We start from the raw sequence: 22,455 nt of genomic DNA on the forward strand, positions 1-22,455 counted from the left end.
AAGCCTGCTGATTGCACTGCTTGGGGACCCCCAGAGACTGCCACGAGAGGGGACGCCTTTGCCAAAGAAACCAGCAAAAGTCTTCCCAGAAGGAGAAGCTTTCCTTGGGCGCAGGCGTTTGAAACCAGTAGCGCAGCCCACCTGCCTTTCAGGACGCTGCCAGGCAGTGCTCAGGGACTGCTGGAGCAAGCAAGGAGGCAGGCAGGGAGGGGGAAGGATGCAGCATGTCCTCATTCGCAGAAGCCTCTGGGCACCCAGGAGAGCACTGCATTGGTGGGAAGACATGCCCACCTTCCTGCACAGGCGTTGGAAAACAACCTCACCAGATTTCTCCAGACCCATGTCTTCCATCTGCACAGACACCTCCAGCACTTGCGGGCACATCTTCTGCCTGTACACCCATGATGCTGCTCAGGAAATCCTTGGGCCTCTCATCCCAATACTTCAAAAGAGCGTCCCTGGCCTACTGGTCATGGCAGAAATGAGGAAATGAAATGACGGTGTTGATGGAAACCAAAACACAACCTGTGCCATTAGGTAGCATATTTTGCTTGGGAGGTGAGTCTGTTGGAAAATTACTGCCCGCGTGCAGTGACTGTGGGCCTCGGGCGGTGCAGGAGCAGTATAAAAGCGGGCCCTTCTCCTCACTCTCTCATCCACTCTTCTTGCCTCCACCTCCCTGGGAAGAAGGTGAGTTTGGAGCCCTTTCTCTTCTTCCTCCTCCTCAGCCTGCTCCTCCTTCTGCTGGGTCCTGAGGCTGCTTGCCATGGGAGAGGGAAGGGAGCAGAAGGTGGGACATGCAGAGAGGCTGATGCTTGGCTGAGGTATCTCCTGAGCTATGCGCTAGGTGAAGACCTCCCTGGGCTTAGTCACTTTTGGTGAAGCTCTTTTGCGCTGACGGAAAGGGGCGGCCTTGTGCTGGGGGGATAGGCTGCTCTTCAGCCACCCCTCCTCCTCTCATTCCCCCTGCCCTCTCTCTCCCAGGCGCACCTCCAGCCCCAAGACATGTCCTGCTACAACCCGTGCCTGCCCTGCCAGCCCTGCGGCCCCACCCCGCTGGCCAACAGCTGCAATGAGCCCTGTGTCAGGCAGTGCCAGAACTCCACCGTCGTCATCCAGCCCTCCCCCGTGGTGGTGACCCTGCCCGGACCCATCCTCAGCTCCTTCCCGCAGAGCACCGCCGTGGGATCCTCCACCTCCGCTGCCGTTGGCAGCATCCTCAGCTCTCAGGGAGTGCCCATCTCCTCCGGGGGCTTTGGCCTCTCGGGCTTCGGCAGCCGCTACTGTGGCAGCCGGTGCCTCCCCTGCTAAAGCTGCTGCCTGCACTGAGGCCTCCACTCGGATCGACCTCGTTTCCCCCTTTTCACTCATTAAACTGCTGCTGCATCCCAGCCTGCGCTTCTCTCTCATCCTTTCCCCTAAAGATGCTCTCCCATGATGCCCACGCAGAGACATGTTCCTCAGGGCTGGTTCTGGGAGGGGCGTGTTGGGGATGATTTTGCACTGATTGTCAACCCAGGCTTGCAGTCAGCATGTTTAGTTGCGCACCGGGTGATCCTCTAGTTTCTAAAATTGTCTGCCTTTCTGCATCGCGGTGGAATTACCCGACATCGTTCAGTCACTACCATCCACTTTGTTGTGCACACCTCTTCTTTTTCCTTGGAAAGCTCAACACTGTGATGCGAGTAGTCAGCAGGGAATGTGGTATTGACAAGACATAGGCACTAGCTTCCCAGGAGAGGCCAGGACAACCCATCCTCACCATAGCATTCTCAAAGGAACAGAGGAACACAGTGCAGTGGGCTGCCTTGACAGCCGACCATAGTAGAATACAATCAGAGAATGGTTGTGCTTGGAAGAGACCTTGAAAGATCATCTAGTCCAAGCCCCCTGCCATGGGCAGGGATATCTGGCACTACCTCACGTCCCTCAAAGTTCCGTTGAACCTCACTTTCAACACTGCCAGTGATGGGGCAGCCCATCATTCTCGGGGCAACCTTTTCCAGTGTCTCACCACCCTCATCGTAATCCATTTCTTCCTTACGTCCAAGCTGCATCTACCCGATTTCAGTTTAAAACCTTCTCCTGTCCCTACAGGCCTTGATAAAATGTCTCTCTCCAACTTCCTTATAAGTCCCCTTTATATATTGAAAGGCTGCAATAAGGTCTCCCCAGAGCCTTCTCTTCTCCAGGCTCAACAACCCCACCTCCCTCAGCCTTTCTTCATAGGACAGCTCTTACATCCCCCAGATCATTTTTGTAGGCCTTCTCTGGACCTCAACTGGCATGCTCATGCACAATTTTTCAACCACCAGTGTCTCCAAGTCCTTCTTTGCAGGGCTGCTCTCAGCCGTTTATCCTCCAGTCTGTATTGATATGGAGGATTGCCCCAACGCAGGTGCAGGACCTTGCACTTGGCCTTGTCCAAGTTCCTGAATTTCACATCGGACCATTCCTCAAGCCTGTCAAGATCCCTCTGGACAGCATCCCTTCCCTCAAGCGTACCAGTTGCACCCCTCACCCTGGTGTCATGCACAAACTTGATGAGGGTGCACTCAGTCGCACTATCCATGTCGTTGGTGAAGGCAGGAAACAGTCTTGGTCCCAGGACGGACCCCCGAAGGACACCAGTCGTCACTGGTTTCCACTTGGACCTGGAGACGTTGACTGTAACTCTTGGGATGCAGCCAAAGTGCTGTGCTTCAAATGTGTGCAGAAACAGTGCAGACAACACACCAAAGCTTTAGCTAGTTCTGCACAGTGCTTGCTCACCATCAAGGCCGTCTCTCTTTCTCACTCTGCACCCCCCACAGCAGAGGCTAGGGGTGGGCAAGCACCGGGGAGGGGACACCACCAGGACAGCTGACCTGAATTGACCACAAGGCTATTGCATGCCACATAACATCACGCTCAGCAATAAAATCTTGCGCAGTCTTTCCGAAGGAGCAGCTCTTGGGAGAATGCATGGGCATGAGTCTGCTGCTGCTAGGTGGTGGGTGATTGCCTTTGCACCACTTGGTTTTCTCCCTTCTTTCCCCTTCCCCTCTTAGACTGGCCTGATCTCAGCCCGAGGGTATTTCGCTTTCTTGCTCTTCCAATTCTCCCCCCATCCAAATGGGACAACGGATTGAGAGAGCTGCTGCGGGGTGCTTAGTACTAGTCAGGGGCAGCACACCACACAGGCCCACGGGCAGCGCATGCCCTCCTTGCCCTGCTCCTTCCCTCTCTGTGCCCAGGCTTTCCTGGGAATGTTTCTGCAGAGAGGGGAGCAGGGAGAGACCCGCGCCAGGAAGAGAGGCAGCGGGTGTGGGCTGAGTGTCTCAAAGGGCTGTCCAAGAGCTCTCCAAAGCAGTGCGCAGACCAGCAGCAAAGGCTGCGGAGAGACTTGCCGCCGACAAAGGGGAGCAGCTGAACTGCTGCAGGACACAGCCGCGCGAGATGATACTTCTCCACCCAGAGCCCTGATCAGAAGCTGCCTTGGTAGTAACCAGCCCTGTCTCCCCACGAATCCTTCGGCCCCTGACAAGCAGGGCCACGAAAGGTGCTTTTGCGGCAACCCCATCAAAACAGGTGCGACTCCCAGCACTCTTCCCGCACACCAAGGACTGTCATCAACATCCTGGGCTATATGAGCAGGCGTGCAGACAGCAGAGCGATGGGAGTGGTGATCGCCCTCTGCTCAGCACTCACCTGACGCCATCTAGAACACTGTTTCGCGTTTTGGGCTCTAATGCAAGAAAGACCTTGACTGAATGGAGGGAGTTCAGCGGAGGGTGGGCTGGATGGTGAGGGGGCTGGAGCACTTGGTTGGGGAGGAGAGGCTGAGGGCACAGGGCTCGCTGAGCACGGAGAAGAGAAGGCTTTGGTGGGAGACCTAAAATCATCTCTGCAGTAGCTATGGTCATTCAACTGCCTCGGGTCACTCTGTCCAGCCCCAGAGAGGCACAGAAGTTCAGAAAGCAGATGGTCACACTGAGCATGGCTAAGCATATTCGAAGCAAGCCTGTGTTAACAATCACGGCAGAACCACCTCTAATGACCTCCTCCCAGACCCACCCCTGAGCAACATCTCTCTTCCTGGGCACCTTGGCAAAGTGTCTGCAGGGGAAAGGACGAGGCAAAGGCATGGGCTGGCATGCAGCAGAACTTTAATGAGGCAAGAGGGAAATGAGGTCAAGACGGGTGCAGGTCCCCGTGCAGGGAGCACCAGGGGCATATATGAATCGGCGCCCCATGGCTGTGGCAGAGGTCCCGCCAGGTCTCCATCTGCCTGCCCCAGAGACAGAGCAGGGCCAGCAGTTCTGCCCTAGGCTGGCTTTGTGGGGCTCACAGCCCACGGGAGCGCAACAGAACAAGGACACAGGAGGGAAAGGAGAGAGCGGAAGAGGGGAAAGGCAGGCATGGGCCGTGCTTTTGGAGAGCCCAGGCTGGCCCCGTCCTTTTGCAAGGGGTGCTGGCGTTGCTCAGTTCCTCAGAAAACAAGTCGATGCTCTGTCCCCAGTCCGGTACCATCTTGTGGGTCCCTGGGGGCCTTCCCCAGGGCCATCGCCAGCAGCTTTAGCAGGGGAGGCAACTCCTGCCACAGTAGCGGCTGCCGAAGCCCGAGAGGCCAAAGCCCCCGGAGGAGATGGGCACTCCCTGAGAGCTGAGGATGCTGCCAACGGCAGCGGAGGTGGAGGATCCCACGGCGGTGCTCTGCGGGAAGGAGCTGAGGATGGGTCCGGGCAGGGTCACCACCACGGGGGAGGGCTGGATGACAACGGTGGAGTCCTGGCACTGCCTGACACAGGGCTCATTGCAGCTGTTGGCCAGCGGGGTGGGGCCGCAGGGCTGGCAGGGCAGGCACGGGTTGTAGCAGGACATGTCTTGGGGCTGGAGGTGCACCTGGAAGAGAGGGCAGGGGGAAGCAGGGCAGGGGCGATGGGTGAGGAGCAGCCTGTCACCCCACCGCGAGGGAGAAAAACCATGAGCTGGAGACAAGAGCTAGAGGCATTTTAGGGAGGCTCACGGGCTTCACCTTCCCCTCAGCCCAAAACAGCCCTGCCAAGAGCATTCAAGCTCATCGAGGTCCCCGTCTAGCCCATCGCCCACTTCAGCCAAGCATCAGCCTCTCTCCATGCCACACCTTCTCTTCCCTTCCCTCTCCCATCATAGGTAGCCCCACGACCCAGTGTAGGACAAACGGCAGGTACACACTGAGAAAACCCAAAGGAAAACGCAGAGGAGGAAGAGAAAGGGCTTCAGACTCACCTTCTTCCCAAGGAGATGGAGGTGAGAAGAGTGGATGAGAGAGTGAGGCGAAGGGCCCGCTTTTATACTGCTCCTGCACCGCCCCAGGCCCACAGTCACTGCACGCGGGCAGTAATTTTCCAACAGACTCGCCTCCCAAGCAAAATAGCCTACCTAATGCCACAGGTTGTGGTTTGGTTTCCATCGGTGCTGCCATTTCATTTCCTCATTGCTGACATGCTTGGTGTGCCATGCAGGCTCCTTTCATGTGCTGGGATGAGAGGCCCAAGGATACCCCGGGCAGGGTCATGTCTAACTGCTGGACAGGTCCACCTGGCATTGAATCAGGCAAAGCATGTGGAGGGCAACAAGAAGGTCTTCTTCCACGTAGGTCAGCAGCAAAAGCAAGCCTTGGTCAAAGGCAGCCCCAACCCTGAAGGGGGCAGCTTCCCTGGGGACAGGGCTTACAGCAAAGGTGGAGGTAACTCCAAGGTTTCCTTGCCTTGGTCTTGCTCTGGCAGGGTTTGCCGTCAAGAGATCGCTCTCCTGACATTCCTAGGAATATCTGGACCAGGAAAGACCTGCAGCAGTGGAGGATCGGGTCTGGGAGCATTTAAACCGATTGGACTGCCATGACTGCAAGCGACCTGCTGGGAGGCACCCGAGGGAGTCGGTTGGTGTCACTACAAGGTCGCTCTCAAGTCCCTTTGAAAGTCACAGCAGTCAGGGAATGCATCTGAGGACTGGAGGGAAGCCAGTGAGACTCTTACCAATGGGTAAAAGAGCTGACGGGAGGGAGTCAAGAACGTAGAGCCAGACTCTTCCGAGTCCTATCCAGTGAAGGAACAAGAGGTAACGGGCACATATTGAAATAGGGGAAATTCCAGGAAAACAGAAGAAACCACATTGTTAGTGTGAGCATGGTCAAGCACCGGCTGGGGGTGCCCGGATAAATTGTGGCTTCTCCATCCTTGTAGATATTCAGAGCTTGACAGGACTTGGCCCTAAGAACCTTCCAAAGGCTGACCGTGCTTTGAGCAGGGGCGGTTGGACTAGACGATCTCCAGAGGTCCCTTCCAACCTCAAGGATCCTGTGATTCTGTCATGGGCAAAAGAGAGGTGATGCACAGCTGCCACTGACAAGGATAAATTGCTTAGGAACACTGGAATCAAGGGCAGCCTTGGCTGTCACACCTGAGAAGCAGCGGAGTTCACGATGTGAACACAGGAAGGAAAGCCAGTAGCAGAGTGCTGTCCCTGGCTTTCAGGCATGCCAAATTGGGCCTAGTCAGGCAGCTGGTAGGTAGAATGCCATGGAGGCAGCTGTGAAGGGCAAAGGAGCTCAGAAAAGCTGGCAGCGCCTTAGGCACCTCATGGTCCAAGAGCAAGAAGGGTCCAGCCTGATACTCAGGAAAACAAATTCAATGTCTCAGCAGATCACCTTTGCCTAAGGTGGGACTCAAGGTGGGGAAGCAATGTCAAAAGGCAGCATCCTGGAGGTGGAAGGAGGAACGAGCTGCAAAGGAGGAATTTGGAAATAATTCCTAGGCATGTTGGGATGCTGTTAGGAAAGCCAACTCAGCCTGCATTGAGTCTTGCAAGGGGCATGAAGAGCAACAGGCAACAACCATCAAGAGCAACACAGAATCATAGAATCCTAGAATCGTTTAGGTTGAAAAAGACCTTTAAGATCATCGAGTCCAACCGTTAACCTAGCACTGCCAAGTCCACCACTAAACCATGTCCCTTAGCACTATATCTACCCATCTTTGAAATACCTCCAGGGATGAGGACTCAACCACTGCCCTGGGCAGCCTGTGCCAGTGCCTGACTACCCTTTCAGTGAAGAACTTTTTCCTAACATCCAACCTAAACCTGCCCTGGCGCAACTTGAGGCCATTTCCTCTCGTCCTATAGCTTGTTACTGGGGAGAAGAGACCGACCCCCCACCTCGCTGCAACCTCCTTTCAGGCAGTTGTAGAGAGCGATAACATCTCCCCTCAGCCTCCTTTTCTCCAGGCTAAACAACCCCAGCTCCCTCAGCTGCTCCTCCTAAGACTTGTGCTCTACACCCTTCACCAGCTTCGTTGCCCTTCTCTGGCCACGCTCCAGCACCTCAATGTCCTTCCTGTAGTGAGGGCCCAACACTGAACCCAGTACTCGAGGTGCAGCCTCACCAGTGCCAAGTACAAGGGGATGATCACGTCCCCAGTCCTGCTGGCCACACTATTTCTGACGCAAGCCAGGATGCCCTTGGCCTTCTGGGCCACCTGGGCACACTGCCGGCTCATATTCAGCCGGCTGTCGACCAACACCCCCAGCTCCTTTTCCGCCAGGCAGCTCTCCAGACATTCTTCCCCAAGCCTGTAGCGTTGCATGGGCTTGTTGTGACCCAAGTGCAGGACCCAGCACTTTGCCTTGTTGAACCTCATACAGCTGGCCTCGGCCCATCGATCCAGCCTGGCCAGGTCCCTCTGTCGAGACTTTCTACCCTCCAGCAGATCAACACGCCCGCCCAACTTGGTGTCATCTGCAAACTGACTGAGGGTGCACTCAATCGCCTCCTCCAGATCCTTGATAAAGACAGTAAACAGAACTGGCCCCATACTGAGCCCTGGGGAGCAGCACTTGTGACTGGCCGCCAACTGGATTTGGCTCCATTCACCACAAGTTTTTGGGCCTGGCCATCCAGACAGTTTTTCACTGGATACGAAGAGTATCCAAGCCATGAATACCCAGTTTCTCCAGGACAATGCCACAGGAAACAGTGTCAAAGACCTTACTAAAGTCCAGATAGACATCCACAGCCTTTCCCTCATCCGCTAAGCGGGTCACCTCATCATTGAAGGAGGTCAGGTCAGTCAAGCAGGACCTGCCTTTCATAAACCCATGCTGACTGGGCCTGATCCCCAGTTGTCCTGTACGTGCCGCGTGAAGGCACTCAGGATGATCTGCTCCAGAGCCTTCCCCAGCACTGCTCCAGTGCTCCCCCACCCTCTGGGTGAAGAACCTTTTCCTAATATCCAACCTAAACTGGGACCTCCCTGGTTAGCCAGGACTGCTGATAGACGATGGAAAGTGGCCTGGTGAGCACCTCCGCCAGCTCCCTCAGTACGTCTGGCTGGATCCCATCCGGCCCCATAGACTTGTCCGTGTCTAAGTGGTGTAGCAGGTCACTAACCATTTCCCTGGGGATTACGGGGGCTTCATTCTGCTCCCTGTCCCTATCTTCTAGCTCAGGGGGCTGGGTACCCCGAGCACAACTGGTCTGACTATTAAAGACTGAGGCAAAGAAGGCATTAAGTACCTCAGTCTTTTCCTTCTCCTCTGTCACTAGGCTTCCCCCCGCATCCAATAAAGGATGGAGATTCTCCTTAGCTCTCCTTTTGCTGCTAATGCATTTGGAGAAACAATTTTTGTTGTCTTTTCCAGCAGTAGCCAGTTGGCAGCAGCCAAAGATTGACAGAGGAACCTGTGGGCCCGCTGCTGACGTGGGTAGCTGATTTCCTGAAGAGTGGACAGAGAGCAGGTTGGGGGGAGTCAATGCCTTCTCGCTCTCAGTATTCACCTACAAGGGCTCCCAGGCCGCTGTGCCCTCTGAAAGAGTTGAAGGAAGGAGGGGGAGGCCTCCCAGCAGTGGGCGGGCTTCAAATCAAGGACTGCCTGAGTCAAGTCAACCCGTACAAGCCAGCTGATGCACTGCAAGGCAGGGCTGCTGTAAAGGGCGACTTAGATGTGCTGGAGGACTGGGCCAAAGGAGTCTCAAAGACCTCACCTTCCTAGCCAAAGAGACCAGGCTGTGGTGAGGAGCTCTCTTGAATACTCCGTGGAGGGAAAGAAAGAGTTGCAAAAAACACCTCCCCACTGTCTGGGAATCATCCCCAGGTCTCAGGCGATACATCTTCTCCTGGCAGTAGTGCTTCAGCATGCCTTCTTTCCCATGCCCCAAAGGCCTCCTCAGCCAGGAGCACAACCCAGCACCATTGGAGAGGCAAGGAAACTTGCCCCAACTCCCTGAGCAGCGAGGGCTGGCGGGACCCTGCAGTGCCACGTGCCTGAGGATGCTCAGGCAGGGGATGTGCTCACAAGGGCCCTGGCTACAAAACCAGCTCTCAGACTACATCAAGGAGGCAATGCACTTCCCTGCCCTGCAGACATGGAGGCAGCTGGGACACGGCCCAGGAGGGCAAGGCAATGCCTTCAGTAGGCAAGCTTCCTGGGACAGACTCTCCCTCCCCATGGCGAGTCACACTCTAATTTCGGAATGGCCATGTGTCAGCCTTTTGGCGTGAGGCCAAGCCAGGAGTGCGTGTTGTCTGCAGGCCCGTGTCCCACGCACAGCTGAATTCCCCTCCGGCCAGGGCTGTTCCCTCCCTGCCTCAGGAAAATGAGCTCTGAGCACTGGGCTGTAGTCGAGTACACAGCTCCAGGCCAGGCCATTATGTATCATGCAGGTCAGGGTCCAAAGCGTGTGAACAAAGCACATGGTGGGGTGAGGAGAGTGGGAGGAACAAGGCGCTGTCCCGACCCCCAGCACACCCTTCTGGTAGTGAGAGGGGAGGAACCCAACTCCACAGGGCTTGCTGAGGAACCAGGGTTTTGGGGAGGGCAATGGTCTCCTTCCACAAGCCTGCTGATTGCACTGCTTGGGGACCCCCAGAGACTGCCACGAGAGGGGACGCCTTTGCCAAAGAAACCAGCAAAAGTCTTCCCAGAAGGAGAAGCTTTCCTTGGGCGCAGGCGTTTGAAACCAGTAGCGCAGCCCACCTGCCTTTCAGGACGCTGCCAGGCAGTGCTCAGGGACTGCTGGAGCAAGCAAGGAGGCAGGCAGGGAGGGGGAAGGATGCAGCATGTCCTCATTCGCAGAAGCCTCTGGGCACCCAGGAGAGCACTGCATTGGTGGGAAGACATGCCCACCTTCCTGCACAGGCGTCGGAAAACAACCTCACCAGATTTCTCCAGACCCATGTCTTCCATCTGCACAGACACCTCCAGCACTTGCGGGCACATCTTCTGCCTGTACACCCATGATGCTGCTCAGGAAATCCTTGGGCCTCTCATCCCAATACTTCAAAAGAGCGTCCCTGGCCTACTGGTCATGGCAGAAATGAGGAAATGAAATGACGGTGTTGATGGAAACCAAAACACAACCTGTGCCATTAGGTAGCATATTTTGCTTGGGAGGTGAGTCTGTTGGAAAATTACTGCCCGCGTGCAGTGACTGTGGGCCTGGGGCGGTGCAGGAGCAGTATAAAAGCGGGCCCTTCTCCTCACTCTCTCATCCACTCTTCTTGCCTCCACCTCCCTGGGAAGAAGGTGAGTTTGGAGCCCTTTCTCTTCTTCCTCCTCCTCAGCCTGCTCCTCCTTCTGCTGGGTCCTGAGGCTGCTTGCCATGGGAGAGGGAAGGGAGCAGAAGGTGGGACATGCAGAGAGGCTGATGCTTGGCTGAGGTATCTCCTGAGCTATGCGCTAGGTGAAGACCTCCCTGGGCTTACTCACTTTTGGTGAAGCTCTTTTGGGCTGACGGAAAGGGGCGGCCTTGTGCTGGGGGGATAGGCTGCTCTTCAGCCACCCCTCCTCCTCTCATTCCCCCTGCCCTCTCTCTCCCAGGCGCACCTCCAGCCCCAAGACATGTCCTGCTACAACCCGTGCCTGCCCTGCCAGCCCTGCGGCCCCACCCCGCTGGCCAACAGCTGCAATGAGCCCTGTGTCAGGCAGTGCCAGGACTCCACCGTCGTCATCCAGCCCTCCCCCGTGGTGGTGACCCTGCCTGGACCCATCCTCAGCTCCTTCCCGCAGAGCACCGCCGTGGGATCCTCCACCTCCGCTGCCGTTGGCAGCATCCTCAGCTCTCAGGGAGTGCCCATCTCCTCCGGGGGCTTTGGCCTCTCGGGCTTCGGCAGCCGCTACTGTGGCAGCCGGTGCCTCCCCTGCTAAAGCTGCTGCCTGCACTGAGGCCTCCACTCGGATCGACCTCGTTTCCCCCTTTTCACTCATTAAACTGCTGCTGCATCCCAGCCTGCGCTTCTCTCTCATCCTTTCCCCTAAAGATGCTCTCCCATGATGCCCACGCAGAGACATGTTCCTCAGGGCTGGTTCTGGGAGGGGCGTGTTGGGGATGATTTTGCACTGATTGTCAACCCAGGCTTGCAGTCAGCATGTTTAGTTGCGCACCGGGTGATCCTCTAGTTTCTAAAATTGTCTGCCTTTCTGCATCGCGGTGGAATTACCCGACATCGTTCAGTCACTACCATCCACTGTGTTGTGCACACCTCTTCTTTTTCCTTGGAAAGCTCAACACTGTGATGCGAGTAGTCAGCAGGGAATGTGGTATTGACAAGACATAGGCACTAGCTTCCCAGGAGAGGCCAGGACAACCCATCCTCACCATAGCATTCTCAAAGGAACAGAGGAACACAGTGCAGTGGGCTGCCTTGACAGCCGACCATAGTAGAATACAATCAGAGAATGGTTGTGCTTGGAAGAGACCTTGAAAGATCATCTAGTCCAAGCCCCCTGCCATGGGCAGGGATATCTGGCACTACCTCACGTCCCTCAAAGTTCCGTTGAACCTCACTTTCAACACTGCCAGTGATGGGGCAGCCCATCATTCTCGGGGCAACCTTTTCCAGTGTCTCACCACCCTCATCGTAATCCATTTCTTCCTTACGTCCAAGCTGCATCTACCCGATTTCAGTTTAAAACCTTCTCCTGTCCCTACAGGCCTTGATAAAATGTCTCTCTCCAACTTCCTTATAAGTCCCCTTTATATATTGAAAGGCTGCAATAAGGTCTCCCCAGAGCCTTCTCTTCTCCAGGCTCAACAACCCCACCTCCCTCAGCCTTTCTTCATAGGACAGCTCTTACATCCCCCAGATCATTTTTGTAGGCCTTCTCTGGACCTCAACTGGCATGCTCATGCACAATTTTTCAACCACCAGTGTCTCCAAGTCCTTCTTTGCAGGGCTGCTCTCAGCCGTTTATCCTCCAGTCTGTATTGATATGGAGGATTGCCCCAACGCAGGTGCAGGACCTTGCACTTGGCCTTGTCCAAGTTCCTGAATTTCACATCGGACCATTCCTCAAGCCTGTCAAGATCCCTCTGGACAGCATCCCTTCCCTCAAGCGTACCAGTTGCACCCCTCACCCTGGTGTCATGCACAAACTTGATGAGGGCGCACTCAGTCGCACTATCCATGTCATTGGTGAAGGCAGGAAACAGTCTTGGTCCCAGGACGGACCCCCGAAGGACACCAGTCGTCACTGGTTTCCACTTGGACCTGGAGACGTTGACTGTAACTCTTGGGATGCAGCCAAAGTGCTGTGCTTCAAATGTGTGCAGAAACAGCGCAGACAACACACCAAAGCTTTAGCTAGTTCTGCACAGTGCTTGCTCACCATCAAGGCCGTCTCTCTTTCTCACTCTGCACCCCCCACAGCAGAGGCTAGGGGTGGGCAAGCACCGGGGAGGGGACACCACCAGGACAGCTGACCTGAATTGACCACAAGGCTATTGCATGCCACATAACATCACGCTCAGCAATAAAATCTTGCGCAGTCTTTCCGAAGGAGCAGCTCTTGGGAGAATGCATGGGCATGAGTCTGCTGCTGCTAGGTGGTGGGTGATTGCCTTTGCACCACTTGGTTTTCTCCCTTCTTTCCCCTTCCCCTCTTAGACTGGCCTGATCTCAGCCCGAGGGTATTTCGCTTTCTTGCTCTTCCAATTCTCCCCCCATCCAAATGGGACAACGGATTGAGAGAGCTGCTGCGGGGTGCTTAGTACTAGTCAGGGGCAGCACACCACACAGGCCCACGGGCAGCGCATGCCCTCCTTGCCCTGCTCCTTCCCTCTCTGTGCCCAGGCTTTCCTGGGAATGTTTCTGCAGAGGGGGGAGCAGGGAGAGACCCGCGCCAGGAAGAGAGGCAGCGGGTGTGGGCTGAGTGTCTCAAAGGGCTGTCCAAGAGCTCTCCAAAGCAGTGCGCAGACCAGCAGCAAAGGCTGCGGAGAGACTTGCCGCCGACAAAGGGGAGCAGCTGAACTGCTGCAGGACACAGCCACGCGAGATGATACTTCTCCACCCAGAGCCCTGATCAGAAGCTGCCTTGGTAGTAACCAGCCCTGTCTCCCCACGAATCCTTCGGCCCCTGACAAGCAGGGCCACGAAAGGTGCTTTTGCGGCAACCCCATCAAAACAGGTGCGACTCCCAGCACTCTTCCCGCACACCAAGGACTGTCATCAACATCCTGGGCTATATGAGCAGGCGTGCAGACAGGAGAGCGATGGGAGTGGTGATCGCCCTCTGCTCAGCACTCACCTGACGCCATCTAGAACACTGTTTCGCGTTTTGGGCTCTAATGCAAGAAAGACCTTGACTGAATGGAGGGAGTTCAGCGGAGGGTGGGCTGGATGGTGAGGGGGCTGGAGCACTTGGTTGGGGAGGAGAGGCTGAGGGCACAGGGCTCGCTGAGCACGGAGAAGAGAAGGCTTTGGTGGGAGACCTAAAATCATCTCTGCAGTAGCTATGGTCATTCAACTGCCTCGGGTCACTCTGTCCAGCCCCAGAGAGGCACAGAAGTTCAGAAAGCAGATGGTCACACTGAGCATGGCTAAGCATATTCGAAGCAAGCCTGTGTTAACAATCACGGCAGAACCACCTCTAATGACCTCCTCCCAGACCCACCCCTGAGCAACATCTCTCTTCCTGGGCACCTTGGCAAAGTGTCTGCAGGGGAAAGGACGAGGCAAAGGCATGGGCTGGCATGCAGCAGAACTTTAATGAGGCAAGAGGGAAATGAGGTCAAGACGGGTGCAGGTCCCCGTGCAGGGAGCACCAGGGGCATATATGAATCGGCGCCCCATGGCTGTGGCAGAGGTCCCGCCAGGTCTCCATCTGCCTGCCCCAGAGACAGAGCAGGGCCAGCAGTTCTGCCCTAGGCTGGCTTTGTGGGGCTCACAGCCCACGGGAGCGCAACAGAACAAGGACACAGGAGGGAAAGGAGAGAGCGGAAGAGGGGAAAGGCAGGCATGGGCCGTGCTTTTGGAGAGCCCAGGCTGGCCCCGTCCTTTTGCAAGGGGTGCTGGCGTTGCTCAGTTCCTCAGAAAACAAGTCGATGCTCTGTCCCCAGTCCGGTACCATCTTGTGGGTCCCTGGGGGCCTTCCCCAGGGCCATCGCCAGCAGCTTTAGCAGGGGAGGCAACTCCTGCCACAGTAGCGGCTGCCGAAGCCCGAGAGGCCAAAGCCCCCGGAGGAGATGGGCACTCCCTGAGAGCTGAGGATGCTGCCAACGGCAGCGGAGGTGGAGGATCCCACGGCGGTGCTCTGCGGGAAGGAGCTGAGGATGGGTCCGGGCAGGGTCACCACCACGGGGGAGGGCTGGATGACGACGGTGGAGTCCTGGCACTGCCTGACACAGGGCTCATTGCAGCTGTTGGCCAGCGGGGTGGGGCCGCAGGGCTGGCAGGGCAGGCACGGGTTGTAGCAGGACATGTCTTGGGGCTGGAGGTGCACCTGGAAGAGAGGGCAGGGGGAAGCAGGGCAGGGGCGATGGGTGAGGAGCAGCCTGTCACCCCACCGCGAGGGAGAAAAACCATGAGCTGGAGACAAGAGCTAGAGGCATTTTAGGGAGGCTCACGGGCTTCACCTTCCCCTCAGCCCAAAACAGCCCTGCCAAGAGCATTCAAGCTCATCGAGGTCCCCGTCTAGCCCATCGCCCACTTCAGCCAAGCATCAGCCTCTCTCCATGCCACACCTTCTCTTCCCTTCCCTCTCCCATCATAGGTAGCCCCACGACCCAGTGTAGGACAAACGGCAGGTACACACTGAGAAAACCCAAAGGAAAACGCAGAGGAGGAAGAGAAAGGGCTTCAGACTCACCTTCTTCCCAAGGAGATGGAGGTGAGAAGAGTGGATGAGAGAGTGAGGAGAAGGGCCCGCTTTTATACTGCTCCTGCACCGCCCCAGGCCCACAGTCACTGCACGCGGGCAGTAATTTTCCAACAGACTCACCTCCCAAGCAAAATAGCCTACCTAGTGCCACAGGTTGTGGTTTGGTTTCCATCGGTGCTGCCATTTCATTTCCTCATTGCTGACATGCTTGGTGTGCCATGCAGGCTCCTTTCATGTGCTGGGATGAGAGGCCCAAGGATACCCCGGGCAGGGTCATGTCTAACTGCTGGACAGGTCCACCTGGCATTGAATCAGGCAAAGCATGTGGAGGGCAACAAGAAGGTCTTCTTCCACGTAGGTCAGCAGCAAAAGCAAGCCTTGGTCAAAGGCAGCCCCAACCCTGAAGGGGGCAGCTTCCCTGGGGACAGGGCTTACAGCAAAGGTGGAGGTAACTCCAAGGTTTCCTTGCCTTGGTCTTGCTCTGGCAGGGTTTGCCGTCAAGAGATCGCTCTCCTGACATTCCTAGGAATATCTGGACCAGGAAAGACCTGCAGCAGTGGAGGATCGGGTCTGGGAGCATTTAAACCGATTGGACTGCCATGACTGCAAGCGACCTGCTGGGAGGCACCCGAGGGAGTCGGTTGGTGTCACTACAAGGTCGCTCTCAAGTCCCTTTGAAAGTCACAGCAGTCAGGGAATGCATCTGAGGACTGGAGGGAAGCCAGTGAGACTCTTACCAATGGGTAAAAGAGCTGACGGGAGGGAGTCAAGAACGTAGAGCCAGACTCTTCCGAGTCCTATCCAGTGAAGGAACAAGAGGTAACGGGCACATATTGAAATAGGGGAAATTCCAGGAAAACAGAAGAAACCACATTGTTAGTGTGAGCATGGTCAAGCACCGGCTGGGGGTGCCCGGATAAATTGTGGCTTCTCCATCCTTGTAGATATTCAGAGCTTGACAGGACTTGGCCCTAAGAACCTTCCAAAGGCTGACCGTGCTTTGAGCAGGGGCGGTTGGACTAGACGATCTCCAGAGGTCCCTTCCAACCTCAAGGATCCTGTGATTCTGTCATGGGCAAAAGAGAGGTGATGCACAGCTGCCACTGACAAGGATAAATTGCTTAGGAACACTGGAATCAAGGGCAGCCTTGGCTGTCACACCTGAGAAGCAGCGGAGTTCACGATGTGAACACAGGAAGGAAAGCCAGTAGCAGAGTGCTGTCCCTGGCTTTCAGGCATGCCAAATTGGGCCTAGTCAGGCAGCTGGTAGGTAGAATGCCATGGAGGCAGCTGTGAAGGGCAAAGGAGCTCAGAAAAGCTGGCAGCGCCTTAGGCACCTCATGGTCCAAGAGCAAGAAGGGTCCAGCCTGATACTCAGGAAAACAAATTCAATGTCTCAGCAGATCACCTTTGCCTAAGGTGGGACTCAAGGTGGGGAAGCAATGTCAAAAGGCAGCATCCTGGAGGTGGAAGGAGGAACGAGCTGCAAAGGAGGAATTTGGAAATAATTCCTAGGCATGTTGGGATGCTGTTAGGAAAGCCAACTCAGCCTGCATTGAGTCTTGCAAGGGGCATGAAGAGCAACAGGCAACAACCATCAAGAGCAACACAGAATCATAGAATCCTAGAATCGTTTAGGTTGAAAAAGACCTTTAAGATCATCGAGTCCAACCGTTAACCTAGCACTGCCAAGTCCACCACTAAACCATGTCCCTTAGCACTATATCTACCCATCTTTGAAATACCTCCAGGGATGAGGACTCAACCACTGCCCTGGGCAGCCTGTGCCAGTGCCTGACTACCCTTTCAGTGAAGAACTTTTTCCTAACATCCAACCTAAACCTGCCCTGGCGCAACTTGAGGCCATTTCCTCTCGTCCTATAGCTTGTTACTGGGGAGAAGAGACCGACCCCCCACCTCGCTGCAACCTCCTTTCAGGCAGTTGTAGAGAGCGATAACATCTCCCCTCAGCCTCCTTTTCTCCAGGCTAAACAACCCCAGCTCCCTCAGCTGCTCCTCCTAAGACTTGTGCTCTACACCCTTCACCAGCTTCGTTGCCCTTCTCTGGCCACGCTCCAGCACCTCAATGTCCTTCCTGTAGTGAGGGCCCAACACTGAACCCAGTACTCGAGGTGCAGCCTCACCAGTGCCAAGTACAAGGGGATGATCACGTCCCCAGTCCTGCTGGCCACACTATTTCTGACGCAAGCCAGGATGCCCTTGGCCTTCTGGGCCACCTGGGCACACTGCCGGCTCATATTCAGCCGGCTGTCGACCAACACCCCCAGCTCCTTTTCCGCCAGGCAGCTCTCCAGACATTCTTCCCCAAGCCTGTAGCGTTGCATGGGCTTGTTGTGACCCAAGTGCAGGACCCAGCACTTTGCCTTGTTGAACCTCATACAGCTGGCCTCGGCCCATCGATCCAGCCTGGCCAGGTCCCTCTGTCGAGACTTTCTACCCTCCAGCAGATCAACACGCCCGCCCAACTTGGTGTCATCTGCAAACTGACTGAGGGTGCACTCAATCGCCTCCTCCAGATCCTTGATAAAGACAGTAAACAGAACTGGCCCCATACTGAGCCCTGGGGAGCAGCACTTGTGACTGGCCGCCAACTGGATTTGGCTCCATTCACCACAAGTTTTTGGGCCTGGCCATCCAGACAGTTTTTCACTGGATACGAAGAGTATCCAAGCCATGAATACCCAGTTTCTCCAGGACAATGCCACAGGAAACAGTGTCAAAGACCTTACTAAAGTCCAGATAGACATCCACAGCCTTTCCCTCATCCACTAAGCAGGTCACCTCATCATTGAAGGAGGTCAGGTCAGTCAAGCAGGACCTGCCTTTCATAAACCCATGCTGACTGGGCCTGATCCCCAGTTGTCCTGTACGTGCCGCGTGAAGGCACTCAGGATGATCTGCTCCAGAGCCTTCCCCAGCACTGCTCCAGTGCTCCCCCACCCTCTGGGTGAAGAACCTTTTCCTAATATCCAACCTAAACTGGGACCTCCCTGGTTAGCCAGGACTGCTGATAGACGATGGAAAGTGGCCTGGTGAGCACCTCCGCCAGCTCCCTCAGTACGTCTGGCTGGATCCCATCCGGCCCCATAGACTTGTCCGTGTCTAAGTGGTGTAGCAGGTCACTAACCATTTCCCTGGGGATTACGGGGGCTTCATTCTGCTCCCTGTCCCTATCTTCTAGCTCAGGGGGCTGGGTACCCCGAGCACAACTGGTCTGACTATTAAAGACTGAGGCAAAGAAGGCATTAAGTACCTCAGTCTTTTCCTTCTCCTCTGTCACTAGGCTTCCCCCCGCATCCAATAAAGGATGGAGATTCTCCTTAGCTCTCCTTTTGCTGCTAATGCATTTGGAGAAACAATTTTTGTTGTCTTTTCCAGCAGTAGCCAGTTGGCAGCAGCCAAAGATTGACAGAGGAACCTGTGGGCCCGCTGCTGACGTGGGTAGCTGATTTCCTGAAGAGTGGACAGAGAGCAGGTTGGGGGGAGTCAATGCCTTCTCGCTCTCAGTATTCACCTACAAGGGCTCCCAGGCCGCTGTGCCCTCTGAAAGAGTTGAAGGAAGGAGGGGGAGGCCTCCCAGCAGTGGGCGGGCTTCAAATCAAGGACTGCCTGAGTCAAGTCAACCCGTACAAGCCAGCTGATGCACTGCAAGGCAGGGCTGCTGTAAAGGGCGACTTAGATGTGCTGGAGGACTGGGCCAAAGGAGTCTCAAAGACCTCACCTTCCTAGCCAAAGAGACCAGGCTGTGGTGAGGAGCTCTCTTGAATACTCCGTGGAGGGAAAGAAAGAGTTGCAAAAAACACCTCCCCACTGTCTGGGAATCATCCCCAGGTCTTAGGCGATACATCTTCTCCTGGCAGTAGTGCTTCAGCATGCCTTCTTTCCCATGCCCCAAAGGCCTCCTCAGCCAGGAGCACAACCCAGCACCATTGGAGAGGCAAGGAAACTTGCCCCAACTCCCTGAGCAGCGAGGGCTGGCGGGACCCTGCAGTGCCACGTGCCTGAGGATGCTCAGGCAGGGGATGTGCTCACAAGGGCCCTGGCTACAAAACCAGCTCTCAGACTACATCAAGGAGGCAATGCACTTCCCTGCCCTGCAGACATGGAGGCAGCTGGGACACGGCCCAGGAGGGCAAGGCAATGCCTTCAGTAGGCAAGCTTCCTGGGACAGACTCTCCCTCCCCATGGCGAGTCACACTCTAATTTCGGAATGGCCATGTGTCAGCCTTTTGGCGTGAGGCCAAGCCAGGAGTGCGTGTTGTCTGCAGGCCCGTGTCCCACGCACAGCTGAATTCCCCTCCGGCCAGGGCTGTTCCCTCCCTGCCTCAGGAAAATGAGCTCTGAGCACTGGGCTGTAGTCGAGTACACAGCTCCAGGCCAGGCCATTATGTATCATGCAGGTCAGGGTCCAAAGCGTGTGAACAAAGCACATGGTGGGGTGAGGAGAGTGGGAGGAACAAGGCGCTGTCCCGACCCCCAGCACACCCCTCTGGTAGTGAGAGGGGAGGAACCCAACCCCACAGGGCTTGCTGAGGAACCAGGGTTTTGGGGAGGGCAATGGTCTCCTTCCACAAGCCTGCTGATTGCACTGCTTGGGGACCCCCAGAGACTGCCACGAGAGGGGACGCCTTTGCCAAAGAAACCAGCAAAAGTCTTCCCAGAAGGAGAAGCTTTCCTTGGGCGCAGGCGTTTGAAACCAGTAGCGCAGCCCACCTGCCTTTCAGGACGCTGCCAGGCAGTGCTCAGGGACTGCTGGAGCAAGCAAGGAGGCAGGCAGGGAGGGGGAAGGATGCAGCATGTCCTCATTCGCAGAAGCCTCTGGGCACCCAGGAGAGCACTGCATTGGTGGGAAGACATGCCCACCTTCCTGCACAGGCGTTGGAAAACAACCTCACCAGATTTCTCCAGACCCATGTCTTCCATCTGCACAGACACCTCCAGCACTTGCGGGCACATCTTCTGCCTGTACACCCATGATGCTGCTCAGGAAATCCTTGGGCCTCTCATCCCAATACTTCAAAAGAGCGTCCCTGGCCTACTGGTCATGGCAGAAATGAGGAAATGAAATGACGGTGTTGATGGAAACCAAAACACAACCTGTGCCATTAGGTAGCATATTTTGCTTGGGAGGTGAGTCTGTTGGAAAATTACTGCCCGCGTGCAGTGACTGTGGGCCTGGGGCGGTGCAGGAGCAGTATAAAAGCGGGCCCTTCTCCTCACTCTCTCATCCACTCTTCTTGCCTCCACCTCCCTGGGAAGAAGGTGAGTTTGGAGCCCTTTCTCTTCTTCCTCCTCCTCAGCCTGCTCCTCCTTCTGCTGGGTCCTGAGGCTGCTTGCCATGGGAGAGGGAAGGGAGCAGAAGGTGGGACATGCAGAGAGGCTGATGCTTGGCTGAGGTATCTCCTGAGCTATGCGCTAGGTGAAGACCTCCCTGGGCTTAGTCACTTTTGGTGAAGCTCTTTTGGGCTGACGGAAAGGGGCGGCCTTGTGCTGGGGGGATAGGCTGCTCTTCAGCCACCCCTCCTCCTCTCATTCCCCCTGCCCTCTCTCTCCCAGGCGCACCTCCAGCCCCAAGACATGTCCTGCTACAACCCGTGCCTGCCCTGCCAGCCCTGCGGCCCCACCCCGCTGGCCAACAGCTGCAATGAGCCCTGTGTCAGGCAGTGCCAGGACTCCACCGTCGTCATCCAGCCCTCCCCCGTGGTGGTGACCCTGCCCGGACCCATCCTCAGCTCCTTCCCGCAGAGCACCGCCGTGGGATCCTCCACCTCCGCTGCCGTTGGCAGCATCCTCAGCTCTCAGGGAGTGCCCATCTCCTCCGGGGGCTTTGGCCTCTCGGGCTTCGGCAGCCGCTACTGTGGCAGCCGGTGCCTCCCCTGCTAAAGCTGCTGCCTGCACTGAGGCCTCCACTCGGATCGACCTCGTTTCCCCCTTTTCACTCATTAAACTGCTGCTGCATCCCAGCCTGCGCTTCTCTCTCATCCTTTCCCCTAAAGATGCTCTCCCATGATGCCCACGCAGAGACATGTTCCTCAGGGCTGGTTCTGGGAGGGGCGTGTTGGGGATGATTTTGCACTGATTGTCAACCCAGGCTTGCAGTCAGCATGTTTAGTTGCGCACCGGGTGATCCTCTGGTTTCTAAAATTGTCTGCCTTTCTGCATCGCGGTGGAATTACCCGACATCGTTCAGTCACTACCATCCACTTTGTTGTGCACACCTCTTCTTTTTCCTTGGAAAGCTCAACACTGTGATGCGAGTAGTCAGCAGGGAATGTGGTATTGACAAGACATAGGCACTAGCTTCCCAGGAGAGGCCAGGACAACCCATCCTCACCATAGCATTCTCAAAGGAACAGAGGAACACAGTGCAGTGGGCTGCCTTGACAGCCGACCATAGTAGAATACAATCAGAGAATGGTTGTGCTTGGAAGAGACCTTGAAAGATCATCTAGTCCAAGCCCCCTGCCATGGGCAGGGATATCTGGCACTACCTCACGTCCCTCAAAGTTCCGTTGAACCTCACTTTCAACACTGCCAGTGATGGGGCAGCCCATCATTCTCGGGGCAACCTTTTCCAGTGTCTCACCACCCTCATCGTAATCCATTTCTTCCTTACGTCCAAGCTGCATCTACCCGATTTCAGTTTAAAACCTTCTCCTGTCCCTACAGGCCTTGATAAAATGTCTCTCTCCAACTTCCTTATAAGTCCCCTTTATATATTGAAAGGCTGCAATAAGGTCTCCCCAGAGCCTTCTCTTCTCCAGGCTCAACAACCCCACCTCCCTCAGCCTTTCTTCATAGGACAGCTCTTACATCCCCCAGATCATTTTTGTAGGCCTTCTCTGGACCTCAACTGGCATGCTCATGCACAATTTTTCAACCACCAGTGTCTCCAAGTCCTTCTTTGCAGGGCTGCTCTCAGCCGTTTATCCTCCAGTCTGTATTGATATGGAGGATTGCCCCAACGCAGGTGCAGGACCTTGCACTTGGCCTTGTCCAAGTTCCTGAATTTCACATCGGACCATTCCTCAAGCCTGTCAAGATCCCTCTGGACAGCATCCCTTCCCTCAAGCGTACCAGTTGCACCCCTCACCCTGGTGTCATGCACAAACTTGATGAGGGTGCACTCAGTCGCACTATCCATGTCGTTGGTGAAGGCAGGAAACAGTCTTGGTCCCAGGACGGACCCCCGAAGGACACCAGTCGTCACTGGTTTCCACTTGGACCTGGAGACGTTGACTGTAACTCTTGGGATGCAGCCAAAGTGCTGTGCTTCAAATGTGTGCAGAAACAGCGCAGACAACACACCAAAGCTTT

The 22,455-nt window shown here is 55.8% G+C and overlaps 4 protein-coding genes across 4 annotated transcripts; 2 read left to right on the forward strand and 2 right to left on the reverse strand.

Annotated features, from left to right (window-relative positions):
* Window positions 1-1,005: 1,005 nt before the first annotated feature.
* On the forward strand, window positions 1,006-1,311 carry LOC309599783 (feather keratin Cos1-1/Cos1-3/Cos2-1; the record flags this gene model as incomplete). The annotated part of the gene is made up of 1 exon (XM_082331586.1): window positions 1,006-1,311. The coding sequence occupies one exon, from the start codon at window positions 1,006-1,008 to the stop codon at window positions 1,309-1,311; it is 306 nt and encodes a 101-aa protein (XP_082187712.1).
* A 3,246-nt stretch (window positions 1,312-4,557) lies between these two features.
* LOC309599931 (feather keratin 1-like) lies at window positions 4,558-4,863 on the reverse strand (the record flags this gene model as incomplete). Its single annotated transcript, XM_082331834.1, has 1 exon — window positions 4,558-4,863. The coding sequence occupies one exon, from the start codon at window positions 4,861-4,863 to the stop codon at window positions 4,558-4,560; it is 306 nt and encodes a 101-aa protein (XP_082187960.1).
* Window positions 4,864-10,860: 5,997 nt separating this feature from the next.
* Window positions 10,861-11,166, forward strand: LOC309599775 (feather keratin Cos1-2-like; the record flags this gene model as incomplete). The annotated part of the gene is made up of 1 exon (XM_082331577.1): window positions 10,861-11,166. One exon carries the CDS (start codon window positions 10,861-10,863, stop codon window positions 11,164-11,166), a length of 306 nt encoding a protein of 101 aa, XP_082187703.1.
* A 3,246-nt stretch (window positions 11,167-14,412) lies between these two features.
* LOC309599860 (feather keratin 1-like) lies at window positions 14,413-14,718 on the reverse strand (the record flags this gene model as incomplete). The annotated part of the gene is made up of 1 exon (XM_082331726.1): window positions 14,413-14,718. One exon carries the CDS (start codon window positions 14,716-14,718, stop codon window positions 14,413-14,415), a length of 306 nt encoding a protein of 101 aa, XP_082187852.1.
* Between the last annotated feature and the right edge of the window lie 7,737 nt (window positions 14,719-22,455).

This window comes from Platalea leucorodia (assembly GCF_965183815.1).
Source record: "Platalea leucorodia genome assembly, chromosome: 22".
Lineage (NCBI taxonomy): Eukaryota > Metazoa > Chordata > Aves > Pelecaniformes > Threskiornithidae > Platalea > Platalea leucorodia.